At 39.7% G+C, this 21,017-nt stretch overlaps 1 protein-coding gene across 1 annotated transcript in view; it reads right to left on the bottom strand.

Annotated features, from left to right (window-relative positions):
- Nucleotides 1-1,374: 1,374 nt before the first annotated feature.
- The window catches only part of EBF1 (EBF transcription factor 1), a 506,142-nt gene continuing 486,499 nt past the window's right edge, over nucleotides 1,375-21,017 (bottom strand). Inside the window, exons 12-16 of the mRNA XM_042782192.1 lie at nucleotides 8,790-8,855; nucleotides 7,744-7,921; nucleotides 6,920-7,099; nucleotides 1,800-1,994; nucleotides 1,375-1,442 (exon numbers count right to left, since the gene is read on the bottom strand). Of these exons, the coding sequence (XP_042638126.1) occupies nucleotides 1,375-1,442; nucleotides 1,800-1,994; nucleotides 6,920-7,099; nucleotides 7,744-7,921; nucleotides 8,790-8,855 (687 nt within the window). The remainder of the gene's footprint in view (nucleotides 1,443-1,799; nucleotides 1,995-6,919; nucleotides 7,100-7,743; nucleotides 7,922-8,789; nucleotides 8,856-21,017) is intronic.

Raw genomic sequence — 21,017 nt, 5'->3', positions numbered from 1 at the left:
TTTCCTATCACAAATAATACTGCCTGACATGTTGTTCTCTTCACTCTAAGAGGATGGATTTGTCAATATGTGTAGTGAGGGGCATGGACAAGAAATCATGTGGGGCACTAGCATTTGGCTGTGCTAGGCAGACCTCCTAGGCAATTTTCTGAGGGAGAACTTTTTGAGAGGCAGGAGGACATAACAATTAGGAGCCACGCCATGGAGTCACATTACATTCAATTCTGGATACACCACTCACTGGATGTGTGATCTTGGTCAAACTGAGCCTCTATTTCTCCATCTATAAATGTGAATAGCACTGACATCAAAGGTTTGCTGGAAGAGCCAGATGAGGTTACTGAGGCAAAGTGTCCAGTAGGACTACATGTGTATATAAGTGTACATATACCTACCTGTCCTTAACACATAAGAACAGACTTCTGTACACTTACGTACACATGGATTCTCTGAAATGCTTGCCCTCCTGGCCCCTTCCCTGACTTCCATCATGCTCATCAGTGGAGACAGGCATGTCTGCTACTGAAGGAAGGCTCCCTGAAGTATAATGTAGGACAGGAAATAAGGGCTGGTTTACATTCATCCCCACCATTTACCAACTATGTCTGTGCGCAGCTCATGACTGTCTCTAAGCTTGAGTTTTACCAACAGGACTGTGGAAATCATAATTTGTATATATCATCAGGAAGTTGTGAGAATGAAATAAGATAAAACATACTGCCCAACTCTGTTTAGTACTCGACAAATGGTAGCAGATTATTTCATGGATCTTATTTCCCCAGCAGCTTCCTTGGAAATTCTGGATTTGTCCTTTTCAAACTCTCTGAGTAATAAAGTGCTTGGAAGATGGATAGAGGACATGAATTTTTGAGGCTGAGTTTGAAGCCAGCTTCTGCCACATCCAGTTGTTGGAAGTCTAGTACTTTTGTAAGCTCTTTAAACTTTAGTTTTCCCATCTGCAAAATGGGGGCCTCTGACTACCTATCAAACCATCCTGCTGTGAGGAATAAATGAGGTTGTGTAGGCAAATGCCACAACACAGTACCAAGCACATAAGATAAACATTCAAAATTGTAGACTCATTTTTTGAAAGGTATTTTTTTCTTCTAATTTATTAATTATTAATTAATAATTAGAGGTCATCTCCATTACTTTTGATTTGCCACGGTGAGGAAGAGATAGAACATTTTTATATAAGCAGAATACTCTAGCAGCATTTTGGGGTTTCCTGTTTCTAGCAGCGAAGCCTCTGCTTTTGGTCTATGATGTTTTAACCTCAGGGCTCAGATGGACCATAAGTCTTTCCACCCCCCTTCCCTCCCCGCACTTTCACTTGGATACAGGTAACAGGAAGGGAAGGTTGAGTGACCTACTTCAGGAGAAGGCCAGTCCCGGGAGAGACCCTGCAGTGGAGAACTTGCTAGAGTCCACAAAAGACTGGTCTGATAATGGCGACAACAAGGAATGAGAGAGGAGAAAAGAGAAACGGTGGCATTAGTAAGTGGAAGTAGTATTCTGAAGCAAATCCCAAGCCTATGTTTGAGGGCAGCTGCCTCTCTCATGAGCAGAATTGCTGGAGCTGGGAAGAGGGCTGGCAACTCTTGCATACGGGGGAGGCACAGGGCCAAGAGTGAGGGTACAAGGATAGCGAACACAGAGGAGCCGAAGAGATGAGGGCAGAGAGAAGCAGGCAGGCCCAGGCAGCTCTGCTCTGGCCTCAGTGACACACTTGTTCCAGGCCCTGGGAAAGAGGAGTAAGGACACTGGATCCAGATCAATGAATGGGGCCTGGGACGTACCTTGCAGGCTGTTCCCATTGGTGCTGGTGCAGGTGGGAGGTGGGGAAGTCTGGGGTCTGACGACTGGCGCAAAAGCACTCTTCTGTTTCACAGCGGAGACCATGTTGGCTGGTGAGAAGGAGAAGATGCCAGAGGAGCTGCTGCAGTTGGAGGGGAGGCTTGTGGAAGAGGCCATGGTTGGGCTGGATGGCACAACTGAAAGGGGCAATGAGAAAGGAGAAGTCAGCTCAGTGCCCCTCCTGTGGTTCTGATAGAGGAAGCTCAGCTCTGACTCTGATCCAGCCACCCTGTTTAGCACCTCCTTCTGGCATAAGCCTGCCCAGAATCTTAGGATAGTGTCTGCTTTCATTGTTTGGCATCAGCACGTGCTACATCTTACTGTTTGTGACCTTTTAGATGTTTATTGTGGGCCTATTATGTGCCTTTTGGTTAGCAGCCAAGTATATTAACCATATGCTCCACTTGACAGCACCTCAGGAAAAAGGCCTGGTGATAGACCTCCAAAAATCAGTCATTGAAAACCTTAGGGAGCTCAATTCTCTGACACACGTGAGTCCGAATCGACTTGATGGCAACTGGTTTACTGTGTGCTGGAATGCTCCAAGCCAGGAAAAAAAAGTACGATACTCTCTCACAAGGGACAGAGCAGCATAAAATAGTAACAAAGGTGACTAAGGTCAAGGTCAACTCAGTGGAGGTAGGGAAGTGGTGCTGGTGGTCAGAGAAAGCTTCTCAGAGGAAGACTCTAGAACCAATTCAAGTACAGTCTAAACTAAGGAACTAGCAAAAGGGGTGGGGACAGGAGAGAAAGGAGGAGGCCAGTTTGAGAGGGTAAGCCCACTGATGGAATGAGATGGAAGAAAGATGAGTTGAAAGACTCTCCAACTTAAGGCACTAATAGATGTGTGTGTGTGTGTGTGTGTATGCACACACGTGCGCGTGCTCGCATCCTGATTCTCCACACTATGCTGAAGGATAAGGCTGTACTGTTTTTTATGGCTCCATAAAAAAATATAGAAGTAGTTAGGAAGCTAGGTGGACACACTGTCCCATGAAGCATTTGAAGAAAATGAAGAACTGCAATCAAAGCTCCAAATTTTCTCTGTCCCCCAGGGAGCCTTACAAATGTTTGTGAATTAATAAATGGTAGGACAGGAGATTATTCAAATACTCACAGTCTGATGATGGGAGAACTTTTTAACAAGTAATGGGAGAACATTGGCAATTCAGACAGAAAGAAGTGAAGCTAAGGGATATGAGAGTTTGGGAGATGTGTGTACTCTACCAACCACATTGTTCTCAGCCTGGCCTTCCATCTTTGAGTTAATTAGTTGCCACTGAGTTGACTCAGACTCACGGAAACTCCTTGTCTGTCAGAATAGATCTATATGCCTTAGGTTTTTCAATGGCTGATTTTTTTCAAAGCAGATTGTCAGGGCTTTCTTCTGAGGCATGCCTGGGTAGACCTAAGTGTCTAACCTTTTGCTTAGCAGCCAAGCACATTAATCATTTGCACCACTTAGGGACCCCTTTATTTTGAATACTGGCTAATAATTTGTTTATTTTAGGAGGTAACACTTTTGCCCACACTAAGCCCTCTATATGTGAGACTATTGTTTTCATACATTCACCTTCTAATTTCGACTGTTTATTGATTTGCAGCCACTTAATTCAAATTCTAGGTAACTTCCTTTTGCTTTATTATTTTTCATCTCATTTAATAAACAGTATATACTGCTTTATCATTCACAACCACCTTTCTGTCTTTTTCATTCTATGTCATTGGCACAACCATCTGGAGTCGGGACCTATTACATCCTTTTTACACCTGAACGATCTGAGCAAGTTAAGCCACACAAAATGGTGTCATGACTTACTGAAAGCCAATAGCAATACTGTGATGAGGCCAGAACTCAAACCCAAATCCAGTGCTCTTTCCACTGTGCCACCTTGCAAAGGAAAAAGATCTCCAAGGGCAAAGGCCCCTATCCCATGAGTCCACCAGATCCCAAGAGAACTGCTTAGATGGCCTTACCACTGGCCTACTGATTTTGGAAAGAAGTGGGAACTGGATGGGTCATAGGCAGCAATTGTCATTAAGGGGGGAAATGACTCCTTATAATCTGCCTCCAGCACAACATAATCCAAATGCACCAAAAGCTTTATGAGAGCAGAACCCAGAGCCACTATCCTCAGAGTTTTCACAAACATCTAAACTGTACTTTTTCTTTTAATGAGGCCAGCATTTTTATACATCTCTTAGGATTTGTAAATGTGAAAATACGCTCAATAATAACATCCATTTAAATTGCAAAACTCATGCACTGGAGGTTTGATTTTTAAATATTCGTAGACTTGAAATCCTGCTGGTTCACTGAGGAAGGCAATTAATCTCGTTGGCAAATGCGATCATTATGTGTATTTAGAGGTGGGGAGCTTTTGGGGGGGGGTGTTGGTTAACAGAAGAAGGGGTGAAATATAGTCAAACAGCTCCATTTGTTATAACATTATTAGTTATCAGCTACCACACCAGAAAGTGTGTTCACCAGTGGAATGTCTTATTTTATTTTTCTAATTCTGTTTGGAATTTTTCAACATGAGTGGTTTATGAATAATTAAATATTATGGAGGCAAAAATTCAAATCAGCTGAGCTTTGTGTTTATTGTTTTATTTGCATTTATGCAGATAAAACTGTCCCATCTGAGAGCCTATTTGAGAATTTAATACTAGATTCGTGAACACTGAGGAAATCAATTAATGGAAATTAAATGTTGGAAGTTTCACAGTCTGACAGATGCAATCTCAGGCTGAAGTCACTTGGTGTCTGCCCAGGCTTGGGAAGGCAGAGCAATGCAAGCCCTTAAATTGAATTGCTACCATATAGCAATTAGTTTATTGATTTAATTAAGAATGCCACCTTTTAATTTTCAGGTCATGATTGAAACATTTTCTGATTGAGTGGATTGGAGAACACTGAAGTGATAGATCTATGAGCAACAATCCTTTGATGAATCATAATCTAATGTGAAACTGACCCCAGATACTGACTCTTGAGCAATGTATGTAGATTGTTTGAGCAGAATTTTAAATGTTCAACAAGCTTTTGGTTCCAAACAAATAAAGCAAGAATATAGAATTTAGTGCACCCTGAGTATAAAAATTCACACAGATAGGGAAGGCTTCAACATACACTTTAGGAATAACATCTCTTAATGGCTAAGGATCATCTTTATTCTTCCAAAGGATTCACACACTCCACATTTCCACCATGAAAGATTGCATAATTATTTATCTTTGTAGCCAGTGTTTTATATAAATATCATAAATATTCTTTCATTAAACAGCATATCTTTTGTCATAACTTCTACAAATGTCTAAAATTTGGCCACATTTTACACATCACAACAGCTGCCCAAATTGCCCAAAATGAACTTGGTTATCTATGAAAAATTCCTCAGAGGGACATCAAGAGATTTTCTAGACACAGACCTATGACATTTCATATATAAAGATTGCAGTCTAATGAGATTCTTCAGATGCAACTTAAGCATTCCACCAAAAAAAAAAAATCCTTTAAGCTAAACTTCTTAAGGACAGGGACAAAATACCAATGAACAGTTCTTGTTGCTTTTTCTGTCTTACCAGGTTTCTGGAGAAAATCAAAATGTATTTTTTGATTTGTTGGGTTGTGCTTGTTTGTTTGTTCATGTATACACCAAACACAAAGGAAAACAAAAATTTATGAATAAAATAATCAACAAAAAAAACTAAACTCACTGCCATCGAGTCAATTTGACTCACAGCAACCCCTCCTTGGATTTCCGAGGTGTTATCTCTGTGGAAGTAGATTGCCCAATCTTCCTTCTGAGGAGTGGCTGGTGGATTTGAACCACCAGCCTTCTGGTTAGCAGTCTAATTGCCTTAGGCACTATGCCACCAGAGCTCCTTAAAATAATCAAAGGAGTCATATTTCTAAATGGAGAGATTTTCAATTTTAGACTGTTATTACTATACCATATACCACCACAACCACCACTTGTTATTATCATTATCATCAATATAATCATAATTTGGGTTTATTGAATGTGCCTCTCATGGGACAGAAATCAGGAAAAGTTCATTACATGCATTACATTATTTAAATATCAAAACAGCTCTAAAGAGTGAATGCTAGTTCCATCCCCATCTTACAGATGAGAAAATTGAGGTTTGGAGAGGAGATGAACTTCCAAGGCCACTTGTTAGTAATTAGAAGCAGTAGTCAAACCCATCCCCATGATTCCAAGCTTTTGTTGCTGCAATTACATTATACTGTCACTTTGGGTCAGGGGTTCAAACTGGTTCTAACTGATTTAGTCATGCTTGGTAAGACTAAATTTTTTTTTTTTTTTACAATTTAAGTGAATTTTTACATTTTGGGTGAAGCAGAACAATAACCAGAATGGAAAAATTTATGCATCAAAGCCCTGGAATGGATGACTCAGAGTAGGCATAGTGAGCCCTTCCAGAAGCCTGATTCAGGAAATTAGATTACTTCCAGGACTGTAGAGAGCAACACATATTCAAAGTGAGGTAATTGGCCACCATCTTTGGGCGGGGGGAGGGCGGGCACCACTGTTTCTGACTCTACTGATCAAGATATTTGGTTGCTATGCAATGAGCACTCTGCCCTTGTGTTCTAAGAGGGCTTCCTCCTGTAATTTTTCCCATTCTGGCCATCATTCTGGTTCACTCACATTTTACAAATTCAGGTCCATTCAGGCCCAGATACTTCTTCAGTCATGACTAAATCAGAAAGAACCAGTTTGAAGTCCTTTTTTTGGTTGCAGCAAAAATTCTGTCTGCTAGGAAGCCCTCTGGGGGAGGTTGATAATCAAGGAAGAGTAGAGTTTCTGTTGGAGGCAAGAGGGCTTTTAACAGCTTCACCTGGGTCATTTCCTTGGAGGATCTGGGCCCTTAAGCTGAGGAGACCTATGCAGTGGGTGCTATGGGAGGATCTGAGCCCTTTTAGTGAAAAATGTGCAGAAATGCCAGACACACAGTCATTTTTGAGGGATTTCCAATCAATCTTCAGCTACTAGAAGCATGTAACATTAAAACTTCCTTTGTTCATACTTACTGGCATAGGGTGAGTTGGCAGCTGAGCCGTTGAGGAAGGTTGGGGAGCCGCCCAAATTGGACATGGCGGCAGTGCCGTATCCATTCATGCTTGTGGTGACGGAGTTATAGTTGGTCTGCTGGGGGGTGGTGCTCGGCACATACCCATGAGGTGACACACTGCTTGAGTTGCGAGTGAAACCTGAGGGGTCAGGGCAAAACCAGGGGTGAAGGAGGGGTTCAGATGGATGGCAAAGCTAGGAGACTCTTGGGGCAGGGGAGGTCCTATTTCCTGGCCCCTTACCACCACCCAGAGGGAAGGGGTCGGGTGATTCATGTGTGTGGATTGGTGGTGCTAGCTCTGTGATTAAAATGGGAAGCAAGCAAAAGACACATTTCTTTGGAGATCATAAATACTTAGCAGGGCCGTGAGAAGTGGCAATGCAGGACCTATAAATTATCATTTTGGAGCAGAAATAAATCCCAATCTAAGAGATGTACCCTGGAGTTAACAGGTTTCTATTCCCTGGGTGAAAATGATGTGTTTTGGCCCCTCAAAACTTTAATTCCAACCCTCTTTGTGATCTGTCACTAATGGTTTATAGCAAAAAGTCAAATGTACAGATGGCTAAATGCACCCATCCTTTCTAGTGCCCTATGTCAGATTACCAGGCAAAATAGCTAGATACCAAATTCTAAAATGATATTTGATATATCCAATCTCCCTGTTTATAAATAAAGTATTTTAAAAAATGAAAATTGTTTCATGCCAAACAAATGGAAGGAAAGAGTTCAAAGTTTGGAATGGGGCAAGGAAAGCAAGAGAAAGAAGAGCAGACTTCTGACCCTGATTGGTGGCTTGTGATGCCTCAGAGACATTCACGGCCAGTTGCCCACTGAAGGAGTTCACACCCATCATTCCTGCATGGACCGAGGTGTTAGCAAGGGCCGGGAGCTGGTTGTGGTTGCGGGGGACACTGTACAGGGCCTCTGCAATGTCTGCTGCTCTCTTCAGAATAATTTCCTGAAAAGGAAAAGGAATTTCCCCTTTAGCTAGCCCCAATGACACCATTTTCTGAGTGCTCACCATTGGCTAGCATGGCCCTCAGGCCTTCAATTGCATCAACTTCTGTAACTTTCCCCCAAAAGTTAATTTCATCATCATGATCATACCCGTATCACCAATGAGGAAACTGAGACTCAGAGAGATGAAGATCTCATTCAGGACACTCTCCTATTTGAGGACAAAGTCTGGATTCATAACCCTTTATGTCTGACTTTGAAAGCCCATTATCTTAAGCAATCTTGCATACTTCCTCTCAGTATATAACAGCATCATGGGATTTTCCTCACAGCCCATAACACAGGAAATCTGGGGTTGGCAGAGAGAGACATATAGACAGACAGAGACTGACTGCAGCTCACCTCCCCTGCTGAATTTGAGGACAAGTTGTAGATGATTCTCTTTGTCCCTGAGTTGAGTGGGACTGTGTCCCTTAGGCACTGACTCAGGTAACACGAAAAAGGAGTGAACAATTTGTGAGACCCACAGGTTCCTAAGTAATTGGAATCATATACATGGAGTTGCTCTATGAAACAGAAGCAGCCAATACCACTCAGGCCTCATTATACTTTTTAGAAGAAATTAAACCCTTTTTCTCCTCCTAAATTTGTTTGAAAAGCTGAGAGAAATAAAATGAAGTGCCAGTAATTCTCTTCTCCAATTATGAGAATAACAGAATAGCCTTTCAACATGTTATATCTGAATCACTTATTCTCTTAACTCATGCATGGAGTTTTTATATTTTTCATACTTTCCCACTGCAATAAGGAACTTGACCTCTTCTGTTGAATGTGGGAGCACGCACATGGTAGAGACCCCACCTGCTCACCTGGTTGTTGTGTGGCATCCCATACAGTGCTTCCACCAGGTCTGCAGCCCTTTTGAGTATTACTTCCTGTCAAGAGAAAAGCAGATAGATGCCTTGAGTGAAGACAGGTTGTCGCTATCTTTTCACATGATCACATCCCAGTTCCCTCTGGTCATACTTTGCCAAAGCACTGCTTCAAAGGCAGTAGCTTGGGGAACCCCAGAATGGTGTTAAATCACCAATTTATCCCTGTTCACATACACACTTAATCGAGTCAAAAGGTGAGCATCATTGGTCCTGCAAGATAAAATACATCACTCAATAGTCTGCCATAGGCACGATAAAGCACTCATATGTTTATTGCTGAATACAATTCCGAGGTCACTTACTAGATTACTACAATCGATGTCATTCAGTGCATGTTATGAATGCCTAAGATGTGTTTATTTTACACTTAATTGCTTATTCCAGGAACCATGACCTTATCAGACAGGTCATTTTCGAGGGATTTCCAATCAATCTTCAGCTACTAGAAGCATGTAGCATTAAACTTCCTTTGTTTATCTCCCTTGTGTGGTAGAGCCACAATACCAGGGTGTTATATAGTAAACCCACAGATTGAGGAAAAGCACTGCTCATCAAAGGCTCTGACAAAAGGATGCATCTGTCCTTGGAAGCCCCCTCAGCATGAATTTTCATGACTGACAGAGTCTGTTTCTTTTATAGGAATTCCTTGCTATTTCAATATTATTTGTCATTTTCCCCATTTGCTCATTCATTCTCATCTAGATATATGCTCTGCTGCTCATTTCAACTGAAGAAAAAATATCTCCCTCTGTTCCTTTTGGTGGGCTTCCATATTTAACTTCCACACTTGCTTCTAAGAATATAGTGTACTCTAAAAAAGTATGTGTGGTAGTAATTTTTTTCATTCTAACCAAAAGAAATCATTCTCTCTTCATCCTGCCCTAATTTCCTACAGATTCATTTATGCAGGAGTGTGAAAAAGGAAAGCAAAGTTAAGCTTGATATGTGTAAAATGGGGGAATTATCAGAAAACTAACCATAAAAGCTTGCTGTGATCATAGGCAGTGATTTGCAAGAAGATATGTTTACAATTTTTGCTGTGGATAAAGTTTCCAAAAGAATTTTAACTTTAAATATTGTACACAATAGATTTCTGCATAGAGCAGCAGTGCTGTTCAATTTTAATATACTGCAGAAGCTGATCAGAAAATAGGGATATAATTGCATTCATTTTGCTGTCACCATAGCCTTTTCAAGAATCCTTGAACAACTCTGGAAATGACAAGCTTTTAGATACATATTAGCATTTTTCAATTTTAAATTCTCTATAATATAAGGTAAAATAGTTGTCATATTGCAGTAACTACTTGTGACATATATAATGTCCTAAATTCAAAAATGAGGTAGAGGGGTTTTGAGTTCTCAATAAACATTTATGCTTGCCAGAAGCTGCTAGACCCCTCTATAAAACAGTTCAGTTATTTTCCACACAGGGAGTAAAAAAGCACTATGTAATCAATGGGGTTTAAATCAATACATCTGAAATCATTTCTTTATTTTTTTTAATGCAAGCTACAAGATAATTTACCACTTTTTGTTTGCAGTATTGTCTGACCACAGCAGTTAATAATTCATTATGTTATAGGCACACTGAACCCTACCCCCAGATCAAATTCAGCTTGTGCTGCTTTCTGTAAAACCTCACAGCCTTATCTGGCTCTTAGGAAAGATTAAAACAAAACAGGATCGAGTTAGTTTATTTACTAAGATTTGACTTCTCTGGGTCTATGTTCATTTGTTTCTCCAAATAAATATTTATGCCATTGTTTGGGTTTAGCAAGAAGGTTTTCTTTTTCCTTTCTTTTCTTTTTTTTTTTTTTTTTTTTTGGCATTTTAGAAACAAAAAAAAAAATCTCCTGTTTGTCAAATGAATGACGAAAAGCAGCTAAGAAAGTAGACTTCCACTCCTATTAATTCCATAACTGGGGACTTAAGAGAGCAGTGCTCCTGATTTTAATTAATTTCACAAAACCAAGGAAGAGTGAAGTTCAAAATAAACTCCAAAATCTTTGAAGTTTGGGGATGTCTGGAAAAAATTCCAACTATCAGGGTGTTATATATTTAAATGTCATATACTTTTGAAGATAAAATTTTTCAATGACATAATCTACTTGTTTCTTTTCCTCCTAATTTCAATACTCAAGAGTTCTTGCCACTATTTAATCCTTTGAAAATGAAACATTATAAAGTAGCATTCTTCTTGGATCCATGATGCTAGGCATGTTATTTTCCATTCAATATATCATCAACACAGCCTCAGTTCAGGCCCATAGTCTACAGGGGAGTGGATCTGGACTTTTTGCCCTGGAAGCTATGCCAATAAGTGGAATATTATAGCCCATTTAAAAATGTCCTTCACTGCAGGATCAACATTGGGGTTTAAGGGAGAACTCAATCTGGTTCCATTTTGCCAATGTGATTCAGCTTCTCTTAGTTATTTCTGCAAATAGAAAGGAGAAAGGAAATTTCTGGGTTCTCTATGAGTTAGTGCAATGGACCTGCAAGGTGCTTGGATTTCGGTGACCAGAAAATTGCTCTCACCTCCATGTCATTACGCTCCCAGTGAACTAGCCCCCAAGCGTGTTTGTGTTGGGGATCTAATATATTGCCTTTCAATCAGAGCTGAGAGCCACTGAACACACAGACAGAACATGACGAGCAGGTCAGGAAAGCAATAAAGATTTTACAGAGCTGTCCAAGGTGCTAAATTTACTCAATAATGGGTTTGGCACCATAGTGTTAACCTCTCATTTACTACCAGTTTGAGGGACTAAATTGAAGTAACTGACTTCATTTACCTTGAAATGTATATTTTATGACATTATGTAAGTAGATTGAAAGGGCACTGCAGTTTTAACAATTTAAAGGCTAAAGCATGTTTAAGATGAAACTTGAATATTTATTGTATATTGCACTTAAAGTATATAGAATGTTAAAATGTATTGATTAAATTTGTAAAAGGCATTATAAAAATGACAGGTGATATAAAAGATGTATGCCTCTTAAAATCAAATTGATGGTGTATGCTATCTCTTCTGTGGTCACAAGTGTAATTTTTTTGCAGTTTTATATGGTAATTTCAAAAATCTGTAATTTCACATTAGGAAATGATTGAGAATGGGATGTTAAAAAAAGAAATTTCCCATAAGGGGAAGAGCTGGATGTTTCATATACTCTTTTGTCTCTTAAATTGTTCCTAAAGTCTTATTTTTTGTGGCATTAGGAGGGAACATAGTATAAAGATCCTTCCATTTTAATATGCAATTTTAATATTTTTGAAAAGAAATAGCACTTGACTAGCACTAATATCTAATTTTTCAAGGCATTTATTTGTCAGAGGAGATTTTCTCTTCTTTTCATAACATTGAAAATGTCTCCCTGCTTGCAGTTCAAAACATGAGGGTAGAAATTAGATTCTTCCAAGATAATTAATCCAATCCTTGGATTTTAAAAACATATCCCATTTGGGAGTTTAAAAGATAAATATTAGTATCCTAAATATTGAAAACTCTCCATATCCTTACAAAGCTAATGCTTTGTAAGAAAGACCTGTCAATCTGCTTCCTCAAAGATTACAGCCTAGAGTAGGTCTTTCTCCCGCAGAGCTACTGGGTAGGTTTGAACCACCAACCTCTCGGGTAACAGCCAAACACTTAACCATTATGCCACCAGAGCTCTTTATCATGTTATAACAGGCCACAAAAGATCTTCTACATCCTCTGTTCCTATCTTCTTTATTTTTTTTCCATACATATTTATACAACTGTTTTCTAGTTCACTAAAGTTCTCCCTGCTTTGGAAGTAAAACTTTTGGCTCTTTTCTGTCTCCATACCTTCATTCCTATTGCCTTTCCTTTAATTAGAATGTTACTTTCAATCTGTATCCATTGACAGGGCTAGCCCATCCTTACAAGGCTGGTCATGACGGTTGTGGCCATGACAGTGTAATAAAAAAAAAAAAAAAGATAGCTGCCATTTGTTAAAATCTTCTCATGTGCCTGGAACTGTGGAACATGAACTCATTCAATCCCACAGGGAGTCTCTTAAGGTACTATTCATGTCACCATTTGGCCAATAAGGAAACTGAGACTCAAACAGGTTAACTGATTTTTCCCCAAGTTCATATAGCTGACAAGGGGCTAAGCAAGGATTCAAACCTGTAAGACAACAGAGAGTGAACTCTTGTGTTCACACTCTTCTACCAAAAATAATTCCATTTTTTACTAGTATCCCAGCTCCTAATCTCTCTCATTCCTCTGAAAATGATGCTGACCATCTGCACCACCCAGTAGAGCACAGAAGTATATACTACTGTCAGGTCATTTTACTTTAATCGGAAGCATGCTAGTCTCAACATTGCACAACCAGACTGCAGATTCTTTGCAACCATGGATATGTATTAATCTCCTTTTCTAAACCCCCAGAACAAGGTTCAACATACCACAGTTCTTGAGAAAATCTTGTTGAAGGGTTAATTCTGAGCTAGAATTCCAAAAAAACCAAACCCACTGCCATTGAGTTGAATCCGACTCATAGCAACCCCTCCTTGGGTTTCCGAGGCGGTATCACTAGGGAAGCAGATTGCCTAACCTTCCTCCCAAGGAGTGGCTGGTGGGTTTGAACCGCCAGCCTTCTGGTTAGCAGTCAAATGCCTTAGGCACTATGCCATCCGAGCTCCCTGTTATTTATTTTTAAAAGTGCATGCTTAATTTATATGTATGAAATGACAAAGTTACATATTTGGCATGGCTTGTAAGAGCAAATGACTTAAATTTGGTGTTCTATTTGGCTCTAGACACTTTTAATTTAATATATAAATTCCCAAAGGTCAAGTTTGGATCACTGTGGATTTTTTTTTTAATGCCACTTTTTTTTTTTTTTTTTTTTTGTAAATGAATTTGCTCTTTCACTCCTGCTGGCTTGTGCTTACATTTTAATTTTGTGATTAATATAATGAATCATGTCTGGTACAGACATTATCTCAAGTTATAAGTTGCTAGCAACATGAGGTTGGTCTTGAAGTACATCAGCCTTTTATTAACTGTACTCTTAGGTCCTTAGAAACAGTTATTTTCACATACACAGAAAGCCACCTTGGGAAACAAGCATATCACGTCTAATATGCAAACTGCCCCCCTCATCATTCCTTCTGTTTCATGACAGTAAAATCACTGAAAATTATTCACCTCCATGGGAGTCTTCTCTTTAGCATCTGACCTCCAATGTGTAGCAAATGAGTTCACATTCATTGGACACATTCTGTCTTCCCAGGGAGAAAGTTGTCTAATTGTCCAATGTTGGGCCATTTGTAAACACAGTTCAGTATTTTGGTTACCTTGAACCCTGATGACCAGGAAAGGTGGTCTGAGTTTTCTTTCTTTCATAGCATTTATAGACTGGTTCATAGTACTGCATGGGTATCCATCTACCAAAAAAACATTAACTGTCAAGTTTCCAAACAATATTTTGGGACTCTGGGAACCCCCTCATGGAATTAAGGCCCATGGATCCTTCAGTAATTTGGGAGGATAATCTGTATTTGGTTTTAATTTAATATCCCAATTGGGAAATTATGTTTTGAGGAATATAGAGGAAAACAGAAGCTAAACTACAGGCATCCATTATCAAAGTCAAGTTGACTGGGACAATTCCTGAGAAAGAAGTACAAGAGTTTTCTGTCACAGAAAATCTCCCTGACACCCATTTATCATCAATCAACTTCGCCTTATCAGGGGATTCAAGACACGGTGGGTCCAATATCAACAACATAAAATAAAGTAGAGTGGCAGAATCACTCCTGATTTAGAGATGATAAGTACCTATCAATGGAATCAGTATTGAGTTCATTCTCTTCCTCTCTTGGGGGTTTAGTGAAGGCTCAGGGGTTTGGTTTAATGCCCACTAGCCATGCCTAAGGCACTTGACTGCTCACCAGAAGGCTGGTGGTTCAAACCCACCAGCCACTTCTCGGAAGGAAGGTTGGGCAATCCTACTTCCGTAGTGATACTGCCTCGGAAACCCAAGGAGGGGTCACTATGAGTCGGGGCCGACTCGAAGGCAAACAACAACAACAACAGCCTTTAAGTCCTGGCTCTCTCCCCTTTGACTTCTGAGAGTCTGGGTGAAGTTCCTGATTGGAAAGCCTGAAAAATTGATTGAAAGTTTCTTGTAGCCCATTTCCCACAGAGCTGAACGCACAATGCAATAAATACCAGTTGTACTGATATTCATTTCTGTGGAGGGTTGCTCTACCTCCCAACTTCCTTCATGTTTATTTAGTTAAATGGGAAATTCCACAATGGTAGACTTTGTATTCTGAAAAATCAGTATAATGAGGCAGTGAGGGAAGGAGTAAAACAAACCAAAATAACATTTGAGCACTGTTTAGTTTCCGATCCTCAGAGACATTCCTCAAATTTTTCATTTTTCTGGTAATGTGAACTTCTCGAAATAGAGCTTACCGCAGATCATTAGAAGCCTTTAGTGTCACACTTTAAACACCCTTTACTCATAAGCCCTATGACTGAGAAGAGTCACTTATACTTCAGCATGGATATAATTAAACATGTTTCTGTTGAAAGGGGCATTCTCATTATGGCTAAGGACCACTTTAGACTAAATTGAAATGGAAAGGAGGAGCATAGATGAGGTATAGGTAGCAAGCCGTTATTTCTAGGGAGGCATAAAATGCCAAATGTGTAACAATTATATTTTACAACCCTGCATTCTAAAGACTTCATAGCATTTTATTATATAAGAGCTTCAGCTTCAGCTGTGACTACCCTACAGAGTATTCTAGTACATGAGCATTGCTCATATTCTTTCAAGACAAATAATATTCAAACCATAATCAAAATCTGCAGCAATTTCCAGAAATAAAGGAATTAAATATTTTGAAAGGCTCTGTTGCTATTAACACAAGAGGCAAGGCATCCAAACCATTCCAATGTAGAGAAAATGCAGGGGTGGGGGTTCTGAAAGTCGTCGAATTTTAAAGTTGATTTTTATGCTCAGATTAGATGACAACCCTGTTACTTCTCAAACATATCATTATGGTGCCTCATCCTGGAGCCACACCAGGAAGCTTTGCCTTTGTTTCAAACACAGTGTAGGAATCTTCTGGATCATAGGAAATTAAAGTACGTTGTAAGGTAACACAGCTATATCAACGTAAGACATACTAACATACATGATTGACTTTTACAGTGGAAAGAAAAAGGCTGTTTTGAAGCAGCTGAATTGCCTCAATGGGGAAAAAAAATCAATGGAAGTGAAATGAACAAGAGATTTTGTCTGAGTTGCAGTTAATACCACTGAAGAGCCATGGATATTAAAAGGTCAACAAATAAATTAGCCAGAGTGTTATGAAATGAATGATTTGGCTTATAATTTTATTGAGTGAAAATTGTTCTCTGCCTATTAGACCAGGTAATTTTTATCTGGTGCCTCAATTACTGTTCCGTAAGCAATAATATAGTTGTAAGAGCTGTTGCTTTGATCGTGTGACCTCTGAGAAGCTGGTAGGACAGCTGACTTTACTATAATGGATAACTAAGCTTGGTCTCCATGAGGTGCCAAGCCTTCCTTTCCTGCAAGGGGATCTCATAAAAGAAACATTACAGCTTGATTCATTTTACCAAAATGTTCGACTTTTCAAGTGTCAGCAGTTAAGTATAAATTGTGAAACCAGGTATTCCTGCGAAGAGTTATGACAATGGCTTTCCCTCTCTTTTTTGGTCTCCTGGCATTCGCTTCTAAATGGTGTCATGGTAATTGGTGAATGGGAGCCTGGGGTGCTTCCCGCCACAAATACAGTGAAAAATGGTGTCTGCACCCTTGTGACGCTGACCTGCTTGGAGGTACAGAGCTGAACTTGCTAACCTCTGGTCGGCTCTTCTTATTCGAATTCATTGTACTGCTTTAAGACCGAGGCTCCAGGTTAGGTCCTGCTGAGTGGCCCTGAAAATCGACTTTCTGATCAGGATAAAAGTCTCTGTTTAAAGAGAAGGCTATGGACAGAGGTGTCTTTTTCCGGGGTAGGTTGTAAAGTCAGCATATGAAACAAAAACTGCCTAGAGTCAAAATTATCCTTGAACATCTTTTAAATTGCCTTTAAATTGCCAAGGCCTGGGCCCTTAGGAACACACAAGCCAAAAATTAACTACTTCTGTTTCTCTTTGCCCTTTGGCTGTACTTCCTCTTTCCCTTGGACAACCAAAAAAAAAAAAAAAAATAGTTTGAAAGAAAAGCACCACTGAATAAACAAAGAGATTTATTTGTCATACAGATGTGTGTGTGTGTGTGTGTTTGATTATGTGTGTTGTTGTTAGGTGCTGTCGAGCAGATTTCAACTCACAGCCACCCCAAGTGACCATAATCTGCAATCTTTACAGAGATCACCAAGCCTGCCTCCCATGGAGTCACTGGGTGGTTTCAAACCACCAACTTTTCAGTTAGCAGCCAAGCACTTAATTGTGGTACCACCAACACTCGTGCGTGTGTGTGTATAAATGCATATATATGTTTATGTTTTTGGACAAGCACATGTAGTTAAACTTTAGGGAGTGATACGTGCCCATCCTGAAACTTTAAGGATATATATATGAGTCCGAAATATAATTTGCTTTTGTTCTTAAATTGTTGAACATCATCAGTTATTATAGGTACCTCCAGACAAATGGTATCTGTGAATGACGATTCCCCAGGTTTTACAAATGGTCCTGAATAAAACTGCAATTAAAAGCTACTGCCTCGAGACTGCTGGGCCTGGGTACTTATTACTGCAATGCTTAATTGAAGTGTTACTCAGGGCTGAAAACAGGGAACGAGGCTGAAGACCTCCTGGTATCTCTGTTCCTAAGGGTTTCAGATTATAAGAAAAGGGTGATTGGATGACTAGGAAGATAGAAATGAATTTCCCCCTTGTTCCTCCGGTAACTTCACCTTGAACTCATGAGTAATTATATCCAATACCCCTATACATGGGGCGTGATATGAAGAAGGTTAAACTTAATCCCTCTCCTGAAGGGCTCAATACAAAAAAAAAGAAAGAAACTTTACAAGAGAGTTCCAGAACTCAGCTCTTAGAGTAGCTGTTTTCACAATCCTACCACAATGACTCTGCAACTAAAAAAGAATTCTCTCCAAGATTTCTTGTGTGTGGTGTTTAAAATTCTTGCTGCCACTTTCTCCTAGCTCAGCCATTTGTGAGCTAACCTCAGTCTATGCCACTGCTACCCTGTTCCCATGCCAAGCTTGAGGGATTTTAAGATTGGTTTGCAAAATTGCCTTTGTTCTTAAAATTCCTTTTTCTTAATTCTGGATACAGTGCTTTGGGATACTGGTTGTGGAGTATCCCAAAGCCATGCTCTAACATGTATTAGCAGTGTAAATGCCTGCCACTCTTTCCTTATCTATAAAGCAAGGTTAACATCAGTACCTGCTTCAATGGTTTAAATGAGATAATGCACAGAAAATGTTTAGTATGGTGTCTGACATACAGTCAGTGCTTATCAAACAGCAGCTAACACTAATAGTGAACATTTCCACTTATTTTCCAGAGAACTTTGGCAGATTGTATGCATTTCTTATAGCCAATGCATATTGTGTGCATCCCTGAGATACAATCTTATTTGCAAAAGTGTAGAAGTGGCTGATAGGACTAATGATAAGGAAGGTGAAGTAGAAAACCTCCATTTACTAGATTCACACATTTGAGTAGTTTATTTGACCTCTTTCAGCCTCAGTTTCTTTAACCATAAAATGGACATGATGAAACAATGACAAACAGAAAAACTTACTGCAAAATAAGTCAGTTAAAAATAAAATAAATAATCTGTAGAAATGAGAATTAGAACTTTTGAGAGGAGTCATGGCCCTTTAATGAAGCTAATGCTCTTCTCATCAGAAAATTGTATGTGCATGCATATGTGTGTTTACATACTCATGACAACTCCCAACACACAAAGCTCTGTTTACAATTTTAAGGGGTGCATAGATCTGAGGCTAAACTCTCCTAATACATGAAACATATTAGTAGGGGATAGCAACCCCCTATGCAGCTCTGGTGGTGCAATGGTTAAGCACTTGGCTGCTAACCCAAAAGTTGGCGGTTCAAACCCATCCTGTGGCTCCATGGGAGAAAGACCTGGCCATCTGCTCCTGTAAATATTACAGCCTAGAAAACCCTATGAGGCAGTTCTGCTTTGTCAGTTGGGGTCACTATGAGTTGAAAATCGACTTGAAGGCTCACAACTAAAACAATCTCCTAAAATGAGCAAATAATCAAAATGAGGAGATGACATTTCCTTATCCTCCAGCAGCTATAAGAGAGAAGTATATAGCATTCCATACTTTGTGTTTTGGACAAGAGAATGCAAAGACAAAATGTTTCCTGGATAAGTGTGTCTTTCCTAAGAGTTATATATATCATAAACCTTGTTTTGTTTCTGTGCTTTTGTTTGAGTAAGGTTGCTTTTGTTTCTGAATATAATGTTAATAGAGTTTCCTTAAATTAAAACAAAAATAAACAAGAAAAAGAGAGAGAGGGAGAGCACTTGGCCTGTTCCACAACTTGAAAATACAGATGTAGGGTTTATCATTATCCTTTTTGAAGCTCTCAGCTATCCTCTTCCCTGCTAACAGGCAATGTGGTTGTGCAAAGATTTCTTATTTGTATTTTCACTGATGCAACTGCAGGTTTTGAATTACTGATAGTCTTTGCATAAAGACTAAAACAAGAAAAACATAATTAGAATACATTATATGCAGCCAACTCCAGTTTTATTTTGCCCCAGCTCTGTATTTATGATAAATCACTAAACACGAGCACTCTTTAGGGAGGGTGATTTTGGGTCTCGTCTCTCCATTGAGCAAAAATAGCGCCTGAGACTAGAGCCTGAATTTCAATTTTGCAAGTGTACAGTTGAACTGAATAATACTTGGCACAATGCAGTGCACAACTGAGCCACTAAATGGCTGATTTACTAAATTATTATTAGATGAGCCCTTGCTGTTCCAAATGAAAGTGCAGTCACTGTCTTCCTTCATGGTGTGTTCAAATTGTTCTGTGTTTAAATATTCAGCATGAGGCTAATGTGAACTGATGAACTGAGACTATAAACACTCACTTTCAATACAGACAGAGCGACAGAGATGCAACATATCATGTGGCCTGTGGAGGTGAAAATGATTTATATTTAAGGATGTTGCTGCCTACTTCCATTACTTTAAGGTACTCTTAATTAGTATGGTGTTTGAAATGACTAATTCCTATGAACAGGAAGAGCACAGCTTCATGAAGACTGAGATTTTTGCATGGCAACGAAGGGGAAACTACCATTAGGATTTGCTGCCTCTAGTTCAGCAAAGGCATTCTGGTGGCATAGTGGTTAAAGCATTCAGCTACTAAAAGGTTAGTGGTTCCAACCCACCAGTCACTCTGTGGGAAAAAGATGAAGCAGTCTGCTTTTACAAAGATGGACAGGCTTGGTGGGGTATTTCTACTCTGCCCTATAGGCTCACTGTGAGTTGGAATCAATTTGAAGGCAATTTGAAGGTTTGATCTGGTTTTGATAGTTCAATGCCTTGAGTTTTTTTTCATTGTAGGCTGCATAGCACCATCATGGAAGTATGTCTGCCAGATCAACTATGCCTTTGATATTCAGTGATTATTTTTAAACCTGCTCAAAGGGTCTACAATTTATCCCCTTATAATGCAAACCCCTATAATCCATCCTCCTACAATCTAATCCCTCCCCTCTTATAGCCCAACCCTATCACAACCCAGCCTTCTATAACTCACCCCCTACAACCCAGTTCCCTACAATCCATTTCCCTTTCAAACAACCCCCTCTATAATCCCACCCCTCTATAATGTAGGCCCCCTACAATCCATTTCCCTATGACTTATCTCCCCATAGCCCATTCTTCCTATAATCCCTTCCCCTACAAATTCCCACTACAATCCAATTCCCCTATAATCCATCCATCCCCTACAACCCAAACCATTCCCCCTACAATTCATCCCCACTACAATCCAACCCCCCCACAATCCATCCCCCTACAATTCATTTCCCTTACAATATATCCTCCCTATAATCCATCCCTCTACAAGCCAATTCCTTACAGTCCATATCTACCACAGCCCCACGAGTACCTGAC

Source organism: Orycteropus afer, unplaced genomic scaffold, assembly GCF_000298275.1.
Source record: "Orycteropus afer afer isolate SDZICR_OR568_19922 unplaced genomic scaffold, OryAfe1.0 scaffold00257, whole genome shotgun sequence".
In the NCBI taxonomy this organism is placed as follows: domain Eukaryota; kingdom Metazoa; phylum Chordata; class Mammalia; order Tubulidentata; family Orycteropodidae; genus Orycteropus; species Orycteropus afer.
Note: the sequence above shows the minus strand (reverse complement) of the source record. Positions and strands in the feature narration are given on the sequence as shown.